Source organism: Hyposmocoma kahamanoa, unplaced genomic scaffold, assembly GCF_003589595.1.
Source record: "Hyposmocoma kahamanoa isolate Upper Pololo Valley unplaced genomic scaffold, ASM358959v1 87, whole genome shotgun sequence".
Taxonomy (NCBI): domain Eukaryota; kingdom Metazoa; phylum Arthropoda; class Insecta; order Lepidoptera; family Cosmopterigidae; genus Hyposmocoma; species Hyposmocoma kahamanoa.
Window position 1 is genome coordinate 11,438,265 of NW_020654422.1, and position 20,864 is coordinate 11,459,128.

The 20,864-nt window shown below is 35.4% G+C and overlaps 1 protein-coding gene across 1 annotated transcript in view; it reads left to right on the top strand.

The window, feature by feature from the left end:
- The first annotated feature begins 408 nt into the window (after window positions 1–408).
- The window catches only part of LOC113235064 (LIM domain only protein 3), a 78,904-nt gene continuing 58,448 nt past the window's right edge, over window positions 409–20,864 (top strand). Inside the window, exon 1 of the mRNA XM_026470617.1 lies at window positions 409–661. Coding sequence (XP_026326402.1) covers window positions 656–661 — 6 coding nt within the window. The 5' untranslated portion in view covers window positions 409–655. The remainder of the gene's footprint in view (window positions 662–20,864) is intronic.

A 20,864-nucleotide genomic window follows, 5' to 3' on the forward strand; every position in this document is an offset into this window, starting at 1 on the left:
ATATATGTCAATATGTAGCATGTAAGTTTAATTATAAACAATTTAGTATATAACAAAATGTAGAATCATAAAAAGTGTAATTAATAGTTGAAGTAAAAAAAAATATTAATATTATACAATAGAACGAAATAATTAAACCTACTAGTACATATTTTTTTATATTCTCTTAAATCATACGGCTTACAAAATAGTTAAAAAGCAATCGTTCGATTGTAATTTGATTCAGAATCGCTTTTATTTAGGCCTAAATGCAATGCCGCACAAAATCTGTCCACTTACAGCATTAAGCGTCGCTACAGCAGAGAAAGGTCGTAACTGAAAGGTCGGTTTTGCGCGAAAAGCTCCGCAATGGTAGAGCTTTCATACTAGAAAAGGAGAGACTTCACTCCCCGCCTAAATACCCGGCGTGGCGGCTCATTCGCTCTCCAGCGCTGCGTTCGAAAGCACGTTTCCGTGCCTACGAGCCGCTGCTTAACTCGCGATCGCGAAAAACTTTTTTGTGTTGTGACAACATTCTTTCCGAACCCACAAAAAATGAACAAAATTTTTTTGTGTTGTGATATTTTGTTGTCGTGTTGAAAGACTAGTCAGCCGTGAGAGTGTTCTGAAGAGGCTAATTACGAGTTGCTAGGCTAATTAGCGGGGCCGGCGTTTCATGAAGGTGAGCCGACTTTTATTTCCGTTCGGCAATCCCTCTAATTGAGTCAATTAGTGTAATGCGGCGACAGCTTTGAAGAGCCCGCTTAATGATCTCCACCACATAGACACTAATATTCTTTGAAAACTATTAAAACACTCAGAAGATTGTTACGGCCACGGTATCAAAATAATTGCCTGAGTTACAAACGATTCTTATCGCTATAATAACAATGAATGAATTTTATTTATTAAATTGTAACTCTACAAATGTTTTGTTTTAATAATAGTACTAATTTTGATTAATCTCGTAAATGGCTGTGAAATAATTTTTATATAAATAAAATTAAATAATTAGTCATCATTTCTACAAAATATCTCCATAAAGAAGGTTTTATTACTTTTAATTTTAATTACATTTAACCTGATTATATTCATTTCAAGTGTAATCAGACACGAAAAACTTTGTGTTATAACAACTTTTAAAAATCCTTTAGCCGAGTTTAACACGAACTAATTAGGTGCTGCCTCATTAGAGCGGAAAAACATCGCTCCCCATTTGAAATCTTGTCAATTAAAATTAAATTGTAGGTATATCTTTAACTTTTTCAAAATTATGATGTGCTTTGCAATTATAACTAATTGGTTCCTAAAAACATATCACATCTATATACATGTATATTGTTACATGTACTTGTGTATATAACGTTTCTGTTTATTATTTTATTATAATAATGGAATATAATTTTAATTTGTACAATACATTTAATTCTCATCACATTGTGAATCTATGTAATTGACAGTTATTGCTATATTTTAAATTAAATGAAGTTTACAACTAGACACATTTCTCTTTATATAAATTAAAAATTATCCCGGTGAAACCCACGTAAATAAGCGAATAATTTTCATAGCGGTCGCGTTCTCCCAGAAGCCAATTAGAATCCTGTAACCGGCTTGTTCATTCCCTAATTAGCAAGTGGCTCATTAGAGGTGGTACATCGCTAGCGATTCATTCACGCTAATTGTAAGCTGCTACTTGTATCCTTTAATTACTGTATTATTTAATGAATAACATATTATTGTGAAGATATAACATCTCGGCCGTTAGTATGTAGAAGGTTTTCATTGTTTCAATGTTAAAATTCAAATTATAAAACGAACTCGTGGTAAGCAAACGAAGAAAAATTGAAGTGGAAAATATGAGAACATTTTATGTAAAAACCTTTTTGTGAAATGTAAACTTTAAACCATTTTAAACCATTTAAACTTTATTTTGTACTTAACTGAACCACCTTTACTCTTACGTACATATTGGAAAACAAGACATGAAGATTGAATTTACGTTAACTACCTACTTAATCTCTGATTATTTTTTCTAGAATGTTAAGTTCTAGATTCGCGTTTTATTTTTCAATTATCATTATTTTATTTTTGTAAACAAATTTTTCTGTTACATTTTAGTTTTACTAAGTTATTTTTAATAATGAAATTTTTCTTGATAAATGATCATACCACATTTAGTAAAAGAGACGACATTGTTAAGTACCCAAATGAGATAAAGTATACTCTCCACTGACGTACATATTATTGTAGGCATACAATACGTGCTTACGAAAATATTTTTAATAAAGGGTACATGTTAATGCAGCTTATTTTATCTTTGCAAAAAAGATAACAATATTATTTCATGTGTATATAAATGGATTTACAATATCGTAATACGTACCGATTCTGGCATTAAGTAAGCTGTTTAAGCTATTTTTATTTATGAACCACCTTATCTATTTGTACCTGTGTACCAAAAGCAAGTTCTATGTTAAAATGTAGGGAGAATCATTGCAATCGCAGACACAGGGGGCTTGAGAACTGATGTCTCTCTGTCGCCAAGACATTTGAGACAATAAATGTTCTTCCGTAGTATCGCAAATGGCTACAGACGTCAGTTACCTATCTAATAGGTTAAAGTATCTGTCTTTGTACATGTATAAACAAATACCATATAATGGTGCATTATTGCTAAAACAAAATTTTGTTTTCAATAATGCTATGTATATTTATTATATTAAAAAAGCTATGGAGAACAACACAGTGTAACATAAACTTAAATAACTTTTTTCCTGTATAGCTCATTTGTTGTACAAAAATAAGTTAAAAACGTTTATATACTTTGCGCAGCGTGTGCCTACATTTATTTCTCTCGTGAGTTTGGGTGTAATTTGTGGTTGTCTTTGTATGTGTCCATGGTACCCGCGACACAGGGTTTCCCTAGTGCGGGGCTATGTTGAATGTGTGCGTTATTATTATGACTTTGGTTCTCAGTGCAGTAGATAGAGAGCACCATTTTTAACAAATCTTTTTCGTATTTATTCGCTTAAGTAATTTTATACAGAATTGTTTGTTCATATTAAGTAACCTTTTTAAGGACATCTTATACACATCGAAGTCACCATTTTCCACGCGTCCATCTACATTCACTTTATAAAGTTCTGTTATTCTACTACATCCATCCACATTACCATATTAATACTCCTAGATTTAGTCTATACTGTCCATATTATGTGAAAGAGTTCGTCCAGGAAAGTACTGGCACCTTAGCTATTTCTACCACCACGCAGTAATGTGAGCATTACTGCGTTCCGGTTTTGAAGGTTAAGGGTACTGGTGAAAGTACAGGCACATGGGACTGGTCAATTTATGTCTCAGGGTGATGGGCGCAGTGGCAGTGCACCTAAGATCTTTGCGATTTAAAGCTCTGAGTGGCACTGCTATGGATAGGCGTGTCACTTACCACCAGCCGCAGGACTTATTCGTCCCGTTACTTGGTATTTAATTAATGTATATATATATATATATATATATAAACACGTTAATATAATTAATTAATAAAATTAACACGTTAATTTAATATATTATTTTATTATATATTATTTTTCATTTAGTACTGCTAACAAATGCATGTAAAAGTTTTACGCAAATGAAGTGACGGGCAATAGCTAGTTAAATTTTAAAGTTATCAGTCAGTGTAATGCAGCTCGTGGTATCATAACAATAGTTAATTGGTAGAACTGCATCCAGTGTTTTTCCAAACTAGCTTCAGATCTATGCGAACGTTTACGCTGTCAGGGTTTTCCCACTATGGAATCTGAAAACACATATGTTATAATTGTAATGTCCAAGTGGTAATGCTTTTATAATCTCTAGCTACGAATGTCTTAAAGCAAACGCACTAAAGTCTGTTCCAATCCATTTTGAACAAAAGGTAAACGAAACTGTTTGGTTAAAATTCTAAAGCAACCAGTCAAATAAATCGAATAAGTAACACTTCCACGTATATTTTGAAGATTTCGACTTGATATCTCATCACTTTTCCAACAATGTTTATTTGAATAGCATAGTAAAATCGTAATTGAAAAATGGTAGTCCAAAAGTGAGGTCATTTTTTCGTCTATACTTCTATGACTTGTGTATAGTTGCATAGTGCCGTTCGAAAAAAAACATTCGGTTCAATCAATTAAAGTTTAGTAATCGATTATTAAATCGAATGTTTCAAACGCAATCGAACGAGTATCTAAGTGTAAGGATTTGAAGTAGAATTTAAATTGAAATTTTAAATATGCTTATAAAGTTTATGTAAGGAAAATCGCTAGTATGACTCAATTGAACAAATCGATTCATTCAATTAATTAATCGATTTGTAGTTGGCATTACAATTGGCCATCACTAAGCCGTCTATAGTCGGGTCAGTGGCTTGTTTGTTTACTTTTTGTTTAAAATGGATTGAAACAAAGTATACTACCCGTGCGTAATAGGTTTTCGCGCCTACTGTTAAACACTACTAGTGGTAAATATTGTAGGGGTACCAACTCGTAGGGCTGTCAAGTGAGAAAATTGATTTATCAAATAAGGTGAATAACTGGGTATCTTTGCATTAGGATCGATTTTATAATGGCAAGTGTGTTCAAATTGGAAAGTGGAATGTGTCAAATTTATTAATCTTTCAACTAATCTTAAACTATGTGAAAGTGTCATGTGACACGTTTTTTTTTTCTTATAATGTCAAGTGACGGGACGAACAAGTAGTGTGCCTGGTGGTAAGCTACAAGCCTGTTCATAACAGTTGCAGTGCCACTCAGAGCTTTAAATCGCAAAGACCTGAAAGGCACTGCCACTGCTCCTGTCACCCTGAAATACAAGTAGACAATCAAATCCCATGTGCCTGTAATTTCACCAGCACCCCTTACCCTTCAAAACTGGAACGCAGTAATGCTCACATTACTGCTTGGCAGCAGAAATAGGTGCGGTGACACTTCCCTGGACCAACTCTTTCACAAGGAGCTGTCCCACTACTACAACAGTGTTGTAACTCAAAATACGTGAATTTCAAGATTATACCATAGCTGAAAATTTGATTTTCTATACGTCAATAAAACCGTCGAAAGAATATTGTAAGAAGCTATTAGTAGATATTTCCTTAAGTCAAAATAAGACAAAATTTATGTGAGCTAGTTCTGGACAAAATAGTCCTTCCTCATAAATGAGTAATTATATTTTCCCTTTTATTTTTAAATATACTTGGAAAGCATGAAATTGTTTAGATGTCTGTAATAAACTTAATTTTATACATAAATTTTAATAATTTTTCACGGGAAGTAGTGAAAAAATACACTTTTTGGGTCAATACATTATTCCATTAATAGTGCGATATGTTAATGTTAAAGCACATATTTGGGCGCGGACCGTTTATATCGCCAATATAATTTGATCTTTTCAGCTGTACTTTGGTTTGTACAGAAAAAATAACATTTTTTAACCGCATATAATCAATGTTTAATTGTAAAGGAGTTAAATGACATCTGCGTCAATCCTATCGAAGGTCACAAGTAATTAGATTGTCGTCAGCTTATGTTTTTGAACGGGAACGTTTCTTGTTACTTATTTAATTAGGAGCCCCCGCCATGCCGCCGTCATGTCGCTTGTTCTTCTTCATTTGCCTTCATTAAAAGCAAAAGCGTTCATATCTAATGAAGGCACATATTATAATAATTATTATTTAGTTGCTTGATATTATGTGGTACTTGGTCCGACGACGTTGCTAATTTATTAGATTTTTTGTAAATAATTAGATGTTATTAATTGAATATCAGTTAAACGAAATATATGCAAATGACTATGAACTCTTATGTCTGTCTAGTTGTCTATAGTAGTATATACCAATACATAGTAGAAGTACCAAATAAACTTAATTGGCATAGTGACTAATAATCTATTAATTAAATTAAATTTTCGTTCTTCGTTAGTCGTAATTAGTTAGTAAGAAGCAGTCGTACTATATCTCACTTAGTTATTACAAGCAGCTATTTCCGATTAAATGCAGTTTTATTTAAAAAGAAAGAAAGGAGGTGTCAACGACCGGTACTCTAATAATTTAAAAGAAATTAATACCGATTCCTGCTTTCCTATATAGCACTAGGCTATATGTTTTATTTTGGGGTTCATTAAAGTGAAGGCAATATTTTTCGACTCTTAGGATGTATGTTATTTTATTTGCAAAACATAAATAAACGACATAATCATGTAAATAGTAACTTCGATCAAATAATAATTATAATGATGTGTAAAATGTATCTACGCGCTGGATTTTACTTGTCTAACACTGAATTGGAACGAGAGAGGCATTAGTCCTAAATTAGCATTATTGAAAATACAAATTTCGTCGTACGTCGTTTTTAGTCTGAAATCTTTTAAATTTAAATTATGATTAATTTAATGATACCGACCAACAGACCGATCAATTTTACAATGTATGAGTCACAGAAACAGAAAACAACATATTTAAATGAATGTTTATTGATTTAATATTGACAATAATTAGAAAACGTTGTTATCAAGGACTTATTAGGACATCCGGTGACGGGGTGCGTTCAGATAACCCGATGACTGCATCATTGTTACACATGACAACGCACTAAAATAAACGAACTGTATATTTTAGATATTACAATTTGAACGCATTACACTTGGCTACTCAGAAAGGCTTATGATTAACAATTTTTGTCAATGATACAATGGCTGGTTTCAATGGTCATTGAAATTATATCTTTAATTTCCACCAAAAATTTCCATTAAAGCGACAATTCAGTGCTGTTCAGTTCGTTTAGCGATAAACATGTGGTTGAATGAACATGCCTCGTAAATTATTGTTATTAAATATGTTAACAGACGAAGAATCAGATGAAGCCATCTTTTTTTAAGTAGCAAAATAGTACGTACCCCATAATCTCACGATTGATATTAATAGCCATCGCGAGCTCGCGCGAAATCGTGCGGGCACACGCGCGCGCGAGAGAAATCGTCTTGCCGTTGCAGAATATAATACTCTATGTGGGCAGCAATACGGTTCAATACTGCATCAACAAATATTTCAAATCTCGCCTCGCCCATCCTCGTCAATCTAAGCGAAGTAAGGAAGCGCTAGAAGAGAATTTTGCCATACAAATTTCAATCCTCGTCTCGCCTCGCCGGTGGAAAAGCATCTTTAATCAAGAATTATATATTGACATGATGCTGCTTTCGGATTTTTTTTGTCAGAAAATGATTTATTTTTTAAAATAGCTATAAAGAAGCAGATGCCTACATGTATAATATTCCGTAAAACTGAGAGTATAAAGTAGGTACAGTATTAATTTTATATCTGTACTTTTAGGAGTGGTGTATAATTGAACAACTGTAAACATTATTTTTCCAAACCCATCCAGTTTGTCGTTTTCAATTAAGTATTGTAAATGAAGTAATTAATACAGCAAACAATATTTTCTATCGATCCTCCGATCCCTAATTGGTCTTACTTCGGCTCGAATGCAAATACTCTGTTATTAGGCAGGTTAATTAAAGAGTTATCGGTGGTAATTAACCCGTTTCGGTACAGTACAGCCCATAGCTCGAACCAGCATATACTAATTAAGAAATTCCTCCTTTATTAACTCAATTAGATTTATTCACGTCACGAAATATGGGGTACTGTCTTTTTGGATGGCGTATGAAAGCTGACTAGTTCTTGTAATTCTTTATTTGTTGGAAAGAGCGTACCTTAGGAGTGGTTCAATTTAAATTTGAAGAAAATATTTCACCTCTAAGGGTGGCAAACTAGGGGATGAATGACTTTTGAGGTCGGTTTTTTTAGTGGTCTGTACTGAGATTATCATTATACTAAGTGACATAAGTTGATAAGCGCCTGTAATTTCACCAGCACCGTTCTTACCCTTCAAAACCGGAGTACAGTAAAGCTGACATTATTGCTTGGCAGTAGAAATAGGTGATGTGGCAGTACTTAACCCTGGACGAACTCTTTCAGAAGGAGCTCTACTGCTACTACAATAGAAATTCCAACAGGTTTCGTTATTGTCAAAAAACAATTGTTAGTTAAAAGTAATATAATGATATATTTACGTATCAAGGAAAGACATGAATAATTGTTATTCTTTTTGATAAATTAATTAAGAACAACTAGACCATTAGGTTAAAACACATGTTGTCATATAACTAACCGTAACGGTCAGAGGTCGATTCCAGTGTTGTTGCAAATATCAGCATCCGCATCTGCGGATAATCTGCTTAAATCAAAATATCTGGATGCTGATATTCATTGCAAATGTTCGAGTCGTAACATGACCAGTAGCCGTAGAGCTAATTGTGAAAGAGTTTGTTCAGGGAAGTACTGCCACTTTACCCGTTTCTGTCGCCAAGCAGTAATGGGAACATTACTGCGTTCCGGTTTGAAGGGTAAGGGTGGTGGTGAAATTACAGGCACATAGGACTTGTCAACGTACGTCTCAGGGCGACGGGCGCTGTGGCAGTGCCCCACAGATCTTTGCAATTTAAAGCTCTGAGTGGCACTGCAACTGCTATGGACAGGTGTGGAGCATACCATCAGGCGCACGAATTGTCCGTCCCGTCACATGATAAATATTTTAAAAAATTACTTTAGAATTTATTATAATTATTTTAGAATTTACAAATCTTTCAGAAACTGACTGAAAGCCGAAAAGGCAGGACAGCTGTTGTTTTTAAAATATAATTTTGATAAAATTCAACAACGATTAAGTTAGACAGGTCGATTGTTTGATTCTTTTATTAATAAATGTCACAAAATCATTGAAATAATATTATATTACAATACTAAAGAAAATAGAAAGCTTTTTTATGTAAATAGATAGATTTAGTAAGGATGAACATAGTTCGTGTTTTTTTAAAATTCAAAAAATGAACGTCGGCATCAATATCCGCTGATGTCAAGGTAAAGAAATCGGTATCCACATCAGCATCTGTTGATGTGTAGAAAATCTGCATCAGTAACAATCCTTGTCAATACTTAGTTATTCCTTTTAAGGCTGCCTTTCCACCAGAGATGTGCGACGTAGCGAAGCAGTGTGCGAGGAAAAAATCCACCAATAGGATTACTTCACTTTCCTAGTCTCGCTTAGCGCAGCTCCGATGGAAAAGGGTTAGCGGAGCTAAGTATTTGTACAAAATAACAAGAAATGTGTGCGAGGGATCATATCGCCACAGTTCACTCCACCACATCGTACCCCGCCCGCACATAGTTGAAAAGATTTCATAACGCAGCCTCGCACAGCTTTAGTGGAAAACATCACACCGTTTCACAGCGCCGCTATACATGTTCGTACCGCCTCGCTACCTCACACGTCTCTGGTGGAAAGGCAGCCTAATAGTCGTTTTTCTGCTCTGTGCTTTCCAATAGGGCCAGCAAAACGGCGCGAGAGCGACTTAAAGCACGAGATAATGCTATTCTCGTGTAGATAATAGCAATATGTCGCGCTTCTATGTCACTCTTACGCATATCGCGGCGTATTTTGTTTGCCCTAGAGCACTGACTAGCACTGAATTCTGCCAAACTTAGTTCCAAATATAACATAAAAAAGTAAATTTGTTCCAACTTTTTCCTTCATCAAGATCATTCAATAAGACTATCAAGTCACCGGATGTTACGTATTGTGTTTGTTTCCTAATGAATCAAGTGTTGTTACGATAAGAAACCGCGATCTGCGTACACGCACGTCTAGGGGTTATCGAGAGAATTAAACTTGACGTCAAAAACAACCGCATAAGAAAATGTCATTGGAAAATGAGAGTGGGTTAAATAAGGGCATTGATATTTGCTCTCTTTTTTGTTTTATCTTAACTAATGGTGATCAAAAAAAGGTTAATATATTTTTCCATGTAATAAGAATGTTATCATCTGCTTCGTAAAAGCTCTGTCTTCTTTCTTAATAATTTTTCACATACATACCGCAAAATGATCTAACACACCAACTAGTGGTAATTTTAGTCCCTACTTCCTCATTTATGTATATTAACATAATGTTTAAATTATCATTTATCTTGTCACTCTGTGGCTACCACGTCCGTACATATCTGTCATAGCACTTATTTAATCGTGGAAGAAGATGTAAGGTAAGGTGGCAGTACTTTCACTTTACCTACCTTAACTTAACCTTACCTATTTCTGCCCGAATTTCTGGACGAATTCTTTCACAAGGAGCTCTGTTGCTACTATAACTTCTTTACCTATAAACTATAAATTTTCAGCGTGGCAATACATACACAAATTTGGTTTAATTGATTTGATAATGGTAACATATGAATTTTAAGAACATGCAACCTGTCAAACGGTCACTCGATTAAGCTGAAGGAAAAAGATTATCGTTGTGATACTAAGGAAAGACAGCATCGTTACTATCGCAAATGCGGTGCCAGCCAACAAGTATCTTGTTTCCTATCCCTGTGATTGCCTGCCTTTCCTTAATGTTCATTATTAATAAATCATGAAAAATTAAACAATGACACATTTCTTTGTATTAAACGAAGACGAATAGCAAAAGCTAATAAGTGAATAAAATGATTTTTCCGTTTAAGCATATAAGTTAGGCATAATATGTTTACCTAATATCAATATGTACGCTTAATTAAATAAATTGTTCATTAGTATTTAATTTTATATCACTTTGCTTGTTCTACAGCGGATGGCTTTGTTGGCATTTTAATTGAGATAATAATAAATAATAATAACGCACACACTCAACATAGCCCCGCACTAGGGAAACCCTGTGTCGCGGGTGCCGTGGACACACACATAGACAACCACAAATTACACCCAAACTCACGAGAGAAATAATTGTAGGCCATACAACTATTTCTCTCGGCCCGGGAATCGAACCTGGGACCTCTGCGTGACAGTCCGGCATGGTAACCGTTCGGCCACGGAGGCAGTGAGATAAAGCGCCCTTTGGAATATCTTTTTGAGGAGCTTCTCATTTCGACTGTATGTTTTTTTTGTGCGTATGTTACGCGATAAGATTTGTGAACCGATTTTGATGATTCTTTATTGGTTGGAAAGAGCGTACCTTAGGAGTGGTCTAATTTAAATTTGAAGAAAATCCAACTAGAGGATGAATGACTTATGAGGTCGGTTTTTTTAGTACTCTGTACTAAGATTATTATTCTACTATACATATATTCGTTAGGAGTCAGTCCCGACTCGACTATAAGGTTTCGTTAAAACCAGTACCTTATCTTTCCGAGTCAGGACTAATTCCGCATGGGAAGTGTGAAACTACTGCTGACGAAATTGGTAATGCTTCACATATATCTTTTGTACCTTTTTTGCATACAGCATTATGTAAATTGACGTCCGATATGATAGAAGGGTTCTTGAGTGAACTGACGAATCAGTTATAGTTAGCCATTAGATACTGATCGGTCAGCATCATACGTAAAGTTCATTAGAGGGGAGTCAATGTACGGCATCGTTATGAGGATAACTAAATAAATAATAAATAATAGATAATTGTCGATCGTTGTCGATGAATGTTTTTTATGATAACTAGTGACGGGATGAACAAGTGGTGCGCCTGGGGGTAAGCGACACGCCTGTCCATAGCAGTTGTAATGCCACTCAGAGCTTTAAATCGCAAAGGGCACTGCCACTGCGCCCGTCACTTACTACCGAGACTTAAGTTGACAAGTTCCATGTGCCTGTAATTTCATTAGCACCCTGACTTTTTAAAACCTGAATACAGTAATGCTCACATTATCGCTTGGTGCCAGAATTAGGTACTTCCCTTGACGAACTTTTTGAGAAAGAGCTCTACTTCTACTAAAAAGACGTGCTACAGTGTCTTGACCCTTGTCCTTCTTCCTTTTAGCAGTGTCTTTACTCATGCCACGTAATAACGTCAGTGAAGTCGTTATCTTGTAACGCATGACAGCTTTCGTCAAATCGTTTTAATGTTTACTGCCTTGGCCAACTTCTTGCCCTCTTATTTTATCGCTTTGTTGATAACAACAATTCTTGAATATGATGAAGAATAATAATAATAATTTCTAGTATGTTCCGAAAATAATGTAAGTGTTTTGTATTATAGGAAAAATTACATCGATTGAAATCGCTAAGGATGATTCTTCTTATGATACTGAAGATCTTTCTCGAAACAAGGCAGGAGCTTATCGAATTTCAGTAAAAAATATTACTTGTTTTCAACGTCCTACGCAACGCGTAGAACTGTAAATGCTGATAAAATTTAAAAATCTGTTTTCAAATTGAACGAAACTGTCTTTTAATTGACAATAATTATCCATAATGGTATAAAAAAAACATTTGTTTATGAAGTAGCTTGTTTATAAACATAACAATATGATTTTGTTTTTGCACAATGTAAGTCATTTGTACAATCATTATAAAACAAATAAAGAAATGTTAACTGGAATCTGATAGTTGAAAAATATAATAGGTACCCATATCTAACAGTTATCTTGCTATATATTTTAATATTTACGTCAAATTTGCTATCGTAAATACGTAATAAACAGAAATCTAATAATAACAATTTGTTTACAACGGCTATCGTTTTGTTAAGAAACAGGTTAATTGGTTTGACGTACTCGACCCAGCTTACTTGCCTTATTGATCAATAATAAGAGATACATTTTACATTGTTTACGTAGTTAATTAGTGTACGCAAACAGTTACATACCTCATAGGTTCCTACTTAGTAAGTAATAAAACATTATACTTGTGCAAATATAAATTGCTACTTAATTTACTAAAGTCTTATAGTCCAGACCACAGGTTCCCAATATTTTTTGGCTCAGCGCCCACTTAGGCAAGCCTATCACATAAAATAATTGAAAACACGTATTTTTTATATTAACTTAACACAAAAAATCACAAGGGAAAAAATAAAATATGCAGTGTAGTTTAGATAAAAGATTCAGGCTTTTTTCAAATGCGGTAGCACCCCCTGGACAGCATCAACGCACCCCAATTGCTTCCGAGGCCCCTACCACCCCCCTAGAACTCTTCAGCGCTCACTGGCGGGTGGTAGGGACCACTTTGGGAAACTATAGTGTAGACTGACAAAGAAGAAGTTAGTGGTAAAATTTTAGGCTTTTAAAATTTTGTGTATTCACAATTTGTAAAGTTAAGGAAAGAACTCATCTACAAGATGTTAATAGATTGTTCCCGAAATTGACTTCACTTTATTTACTATTCACGTTTCAATAACCTTCACGACAGTCAAAAAAATATCCTACAAGAATTTAAAGGACGACTCGGAACTTTTGCCATAAAAAATCTATTTATTTTACCTTATCTCTTCAAACGCAATTGAAATTCTTCAAATAAGAGTTTAAACCATAAAACTGTGACCCCGATCTCTTGAAAGATGATGAGTTTATATCTCTTTATGACAGCTCAAGTGTTTTGAAGGAATATTTGTCGTTAGACGGGGGCGGCGGCAATATGAAAAAAGTTGATCCTTTTGAAGAGTCTCGATTAGCTTATTGTTTCTTACGATACTTATTTGAAATGAACCATTTGAGTGTTGGCTTTATTTGCTGGTAACCTGTAATTTAATTGATAATTATTGTACATATTTATCAATTAAACCACACTGTTTTAATTGCCTCCGTGTTCTATCGGTTACCACGCTAGTCTGCCACGCAGGGGTTGTGGGTTCGATTCCGAGGCAGGAAAAATATTTGTATGGCCTACATTTATTTTTCTCGTGAGTTTGGGTGTAACTTGTGGTTGTCTATGTGTGGTCCATGGTACCTGCGACACAGGACTTCCCTAATACGGGGATATGAGTGTGTGAGTTAAAAAATATATGTAAATAACATTTTCTTGCTTATCATAAACCATATAGAGAGATTATATACCAAAAATTTTATTTACTTTCTTAAGACGTCTTATTTTTATTATTTGCTAAAGCAAACACAGACAATAATACGTAAAGAACTTAAGGTCTTTTGGACATATTAAGATAACTTGTTACCCTTTTTTGGCTTTACAGTATTCAAGTAAAAAGCGGTAGGGTTATGGTACCAATGATTGACATTTTAAGAGAAGTGTGTCTTTAACGTTGAAAGAACTTTTGTTTTTAAACGTATATCAATAGTGATTAGTTTACTTGACAAATATAATCCTCAAGAACGATTATGCTATAGTAAGTTTTATAGAAAGCTATTACAATTATTACTCTAAAAACCTAAACTACAATTTCTCTAAATCTCCAGTAATGAACACAAAAATCCATTAATTAACTAACCAGTAATCGACACTCACCAATAATGAACACCCACTAACTGACTTACCAATAACAAACGTGTACTATGATAGAACGTTTTGTCTTAAATTTTATTAGAAATAAATGAATGACAAAAAGATGCCGAACAGTGGTGCTTGTAACACCACCACCTTACTGTTAATTAAATGCAAAGGCGAGTCTTTTATAATTTCGTATGCACAAAATGCTCCTCCTCCTAACATAATAAATAGTCCTCCATTTATAGTCATTTCCGATTTTAGTACTTTCAAAGAACAGTCAAAAGTTGGTAATAGCGAACCGTGTCGGCGACTTTATGGAAATTCTGACAAGTTAACGTTAAGTAGGGGAACAAACTGTCCACGTTTTTACTATCTACAGTTTGACAAGACTTTACTGTATAGGCATTTGCCACTTTATGTCGGGAACTTTTTTAATATGGCATTGATTTTTTGCGGACAACGGTGTTCAGCCAACAGCACGGTGAACTGTACACCTCAGGCTTTGGGCAGTCTTACCATGAATGACATAGAGTTAAATTAAGAACTTAAATGCAAAGGAAATGAAAAACAATTAGAACACACTTACCATTACTTTGATGAGATTGATGAGAGTAATTTTCGATATGAGAGTTAAGGAGCACTATTTATTGACTGTTCCATTCATTTCATAGGTACTATAGGGTAGAGCCTAAACTACAGTACTATACGTGCGAAATATGTATTCATCTAAGTATCTTTTAATATTGTTTTTTTTAGATAATTTTTGTGTTGTTGCGCACGTTACCCCGTTATTATAATTATTGTCTCCTGTATTTAGGTCTGCAGGAAGAAATTTCTGTTACAAATGAGTAGTACCTTTTATTTGTGTTTTTCTTGTTACAATTAAATATGTTTTTGTTTTTTCTGTTCAATGAATGATTAAATAAATAAATAAAAAAAAGGAGACGTTGTCCACACAACAGAGACTGAAGACATTACGGCGTTCCTTCACTTGACGTAGCATACTTTCCTATTCGAATTTCTTTCGTCCAGATATGTTCAGATATATTATCAAAACTAGGGGCGGTTTTTGCAACGGTGATTTTGTATCTTTTAATTGTCGAATTTTACCTAACCGGTAGAGTCGTATTGGAGAACATGCGTCATTACGTTTACAGTGCAATTAATTATGTCGGAACATACAAATAACATAGTCTAAACTAGAGTTAATAGTTCTAGTACTAAAATTAGGAACCAGTGACTGTTATAGGTAGTCATTATGAACGTTTATCCGTCATAGTTCATCAGAGTGCATAGGAATGGCTCAAAGTGATATCGGTCACTAAGACCTCTTACATTGATATTAATGTCTACTAGCACTAAACTTAAGTACGTTTTAAACCAATGCCTACGTTTTAAACCTATGCAAAAGACACTTTAATTTTTTTTTATAATATCAAGTGACGGGACGAATAAGTCGTGCGCCTGATAGTAAGCCACTCAGAGCTTTAAATCGTAAAGATCTGAGGGGCACTGCCACTGCGCTCGTCACCCCGAGACATTAGTTGACAAGTTCCATATGCCTGTAATTTCACCAGCACCCTTACCCTTTAAAACCGGCACACAGTAATGCTGACATTACTGCTTGACGGCAGAAATAGGTAAGGTGGCAGTACTCCCCTCGACGAACTCTTTTACAAGGAGCTCTACTGCTACTAATTACACATTAATACATATACATTAATACATTGTGTTCAAAGTGTCTTATCAATTTAAGCATTGGTTTAAGATGTATTTAAGTCTAGTGAAAGTGGATATAAGTCGCTTGTTTGGTTCTACACTGACGTCATTGCACTTTTTGCGAAAATACAGTTAAGTATGTCAAAAGATATGTAATAAGTGTTACGTTTGGACAAAAATCAACAGAGTTATTATGTATGCGCACAGAACTTTCTGTTGACACGCCATGTTTGAAAAAAAAAATTAAAAACCACTTTAAATTCATCTCCTGTAAAATTGCAAGATGTAAAGTATATTGCGTCAGTGCAGCGGGATATGAGCGAAGCGTTTGCAAGATGGCAAAAATTTACTGAGTTCATGCTTAGCTGGTCTGTTTCCTGTGGTTAGAAGACACTGGTGTTTTCTCCAATTAATTCCATTCACACTTTGTCATAGACAAAAGTAATAGGGGTATTGACAATTAGTATTAAAATTTGATTTGATTCTCTGTTATACTGTATGTAAATACATATTTACATACATACATAAGAACCTTCACATCGATGGGCCACTGGAGTAGGCAGAGACTATGTACTTTACTCACATTAGTCTTTTCATATTTGCCTGACTATTCTCAGCACTTTTATACTGTTTTTTTTTGGTGATTTACGTCTCGTACACAGTACATGCTACCGTCATTTATAATTTTTAGAAACCAATGCCTTTATAAGGGTAGTACAAATTAATATAAATATCTCTAGGTGTATGTTCTACTATAGTCTACGTTGTTTGTTAATAACATACATAATTAATTACACGTGCAATTGCTTCAAGTGTAGTTTAGGTATTAACCTCCAATTAATTTTAACCATCAGCACAAATTTCATAAGTTTCCAATCGATTAAAAATTGCCATCCCTATAAAAATAGAATGTTGCCATTGTTGCCAACGTACTCCCCCATTTCTGATTACAAAATGTTCTGGGAAACAAAGTCAATAATTGATTGGTAACAATTTGCGATAGCCATTGGCCTTATAGAATACGCTTATTGGCTTTGATTGTGCTTTTCATCTTAGGGCAAACATTGATCGGTAATGAACAGGAGACGTAGTCTTTGAGGCCCTGGGCCATGCTTCTACACTTTATTAAAGTCTGATACGTTACTTAGACTTCAAAAATGAAAACACTGATGTAAACATTGATGTGGAAATGTTACACAGTTATTTTTATAATACTAGGTGGGGGAATACGCCTATCCATAACAGTTGCAGTCAAATTCAGAGCTTTAAATCGCAAAGATCTTATGGGCTCTGCCATTACGTCCGTTACCCTGAGACATACGAGTAAGTTGACAAGTCCCATGTGCCTGTAATTTCACCAACACCCTTACCCTTCGAAATCGGAAGGCAGTAATGCTCACATTACTGCTTGGAGGCAGAAATAGGTAAGGTGGAAGTACTACCTTAGACGAACTCTTTCACAAGGAGCTCTACTGCTACTAACTCAGTTGGTTAAGAGCGGTGGCCTCGACATGGCAACATCAGTTCGATTCCAGTCAAATCGAAAGAATTTTGTTTGTGTTGGTCGTTATTTGTATTTATGATAATAATAACAAACTAATGTGTTGTTTTAAAAAGAAAAATTTGATATTCATGTAGGTGTTTCTTTGTGAATTAGGTCCACTAGGTTGATCGAATACAAAGCAAAACTCTTTAGATCCGACAGGACTTGAACCTGCGACCATGTGGTGCCGTAGCCGTCGCTCTGCCAACCTACTGTATTATATAATATTATACAGTAGATAACTAAAATTATGATGATAGTAAAACACCATGACATTCAATAAATAAATATTGATGTACCAGGTCATCATTTTAATCATGAACATCAATTTTATAGTAGATGAAATTAAGTTATTAGGGTTGAAAGAAGTTTGCATTCAATGAACTAACGCTAGTGCGTAGCCAAGTATACCAAATTTTGTTATGTGAACTTATATAAAAAAAAACAAAAAGAGACACATCACATTTAAAAGTGATGGTAAGTAAGATGAGATAATAATAATAATAATAATAATAATAAGGGTAAGTCAGCGGTCGATCGGGCCCGCTAATTGGGCGGCCATACGAAGGTGTGGCTATCCTCTGGAAAAAAGGAATTTTTAAATCGATTTCCGTAATAAAGTGTACCAGTGACCGCTTGACGGCTATTAGGGCAACTATGTTTAATGATAAATACATTATTACATGCAGTGCTTACATGCCTACAAAAAAAACTTAGTAACCTTCCCATGTTCACAAATTGTTTGAGCGAATTAGGGGCGATAGCGGAAAATAATAATATAGAGGCTATTTACATGTTAGGCTATTATAATGCTCATCCAGGCGCCATGTTTTGGAATGATCTTTACAATTATAGAGCAATCATGGGTGTGTACAGACACCACAGTGTTAAATATAGATTCTGACACACAAACTTTTGAAAGTAAGCAGAATGGTGGTTTGCGATGGCTGGATCACTGCCTGGTGACACAGCCTGCGTGGCGTACAGTTTGCGGTGTAAGCGTGGCTTGTGATGTCTGTTGGTCTGATCATAGGTCCTCATAGTGTGTAATGTTATTTAAACATAATACCACTTCAGTTAGAAATGACAAGCGCAGTGCGTAACAGGTTGCTTTGGGGTCAATAATCGAATGATCAGATAGATAGATATCACGAACTATGTAATAAGTATTTGAAAGAGATTTCGAATCGAGAATTCTAAGAAATTGTGGTGAAGGTAGATGTGCTGAACGCTCTCATAAGCAGGTGCTGGATGAGCTGTATAAAAGCATCGTATCTATATTGTCTGAAGCTTCAGCTGTGACTGGTGAAGCGGATAACGTAGGTAAACGGCGTGTGGTTGTTGGGTGGAATAAACATGTACGGAGTGCGCATGAGCAGGCTCGACTTGAATATCAGATCTGGGTTCAGTACAACAAACCCAAAACCGGTATAGTTTGGCATGAAATGCGTGAAAGTCAAAGAATCTTCTGAGGCAGGTTAAAGTGGTGTCAGAAAAGTAAGGAACAGATCAGAATGGATATGATAGCAATGCATAGAGCCTCCAAGAATTTCGTCCAGTTTTGGAAATTGACCAATAAACTGAACGTTAAGCCGAATTTGCCTACAACTGTGTGAGGCTGCAACACTGAGGGAGACATAGCTAACATGTTTATGGGCAAATTTCAAGTTTCTTCCCCGCTAGCTATGCCACACAGGCCGCTTGATGCTGGGACCGGGAATAGGCGGGAGGTTTTGCATTTTTTGGACAAGCAGGTGGATGAGGTAATAAGGAAAATGACGAAGGAAAATCTCCAGGTCACGACGCTCTCAGCATCGAGGACCTGAAATGTGTGGGAGTGTATCTTCCCAGAGTGTTGGCTGTGTTCTTCTCTGTGTGTATTAGGCATTCTCATTTGCCGCCTGAAATGCTTAAAATTATAGTGGTGCCAGTAGTTAAAAATAAAACGGGGATATTGCCAGTCATGAAAATTACCGTCCGTATCGCTGGCCACAGTTGTTGCTAAGGTGTTGGACAGTCTGCTGGACAAAGAGCTGGACAAATATTTGGACCTGCACGAGGCTCATTTCGGCTTTAGGCCAGGGCTTTCCACAGAAAGCGCCATATTATGTCTTAAGCAAACTGTTCAATACTACACGGAGAGACGCACGCCGGTGTGCGCCTGTTTTCTTGATCTCTAAAGTGCTGGTACACGACCCAGCAAAATAATGTAAGATCGGGAGGGGCTTTCTCGGGTGCGTACAGGTTGGAGTGTGGGGTGAGGCAGGGGGTTTGACCTAGCCGAAGCTCTTCAACCTGTACGTAAACGAGCTGATCGTTGGACTCAGCAGTAAGCCTGTCGGATGTCGTATCGACGGCATCAGCGTGTGACGGTGTGATCTCCTTACACCGTCATCTCACCTCTTTGTCGCCTCTCTCCGCTTGTATCCTATCATTTTTTATTTTACATGTATTTAAATTTTAAATTTGAATTGTTCCATCTTCCTACACTTTCTTGTTTTGTTGTCGTACCACGGTCACTCCCAGCTCGACCGCCACAACAGTCGGAGCTGTCCCAAATTCCATTTACTAAACTCTTATTTTTGATTCTTTACCAAGTTATAATACAAACCATAATACAACAGTCGGAGCTAAAGAATTATTAAAAATTTGCTGCAATAGTTTTTCGACCAAAAATGAAGCCATAAATCCGGATGTAATGGTGTCGCCATTGAAACCCTGGCTATTACACAAATATAAAGATTTGTACAGACACTTTCTGGCGCTTTTTACTGGCGCTCGAACTAATTCTCAAGAACCCTTTCATTGGCCGAACTTTAAGAAGAAAACCCCAAGCTCAAATAAAGAAGAAAACAGTGAAATATTTTATTCATGAAAACTGTCAAAGTGCAAAAAGTGTCATCAAATAATTCATTTATATTGCAAATCACCTACACACCTCATATTACAGACAAGAGACGACTGCCGTTACATTCAGCTGGTTACAAATGTAACTGAACCCATAGTTGGTGTACCGTAGCACTACAAATACAGTCCTATCAAACACAAAACTATCCAGAAACTCCTACAGTACACTTTCTTCATATTTCGATATCTACCCATGTGTAGATTCATAAGTCGTTGAAACTTGGAGTTTAAACCTTCGGTTATTCCAAGCGAAGACGATACTGACTTACAGCTTGTTTGGGAGAGTATCCCTGCAAGTCACTGTTACTCCTCAACATTACAAACCACACAATTACATAAAAACATCTCATTGTAGTATTTATAGTATTTATAGTATTTATAGTATTTATAGTACTTATAGTACTTATAGTACTTATAGTACTTATAGTACTT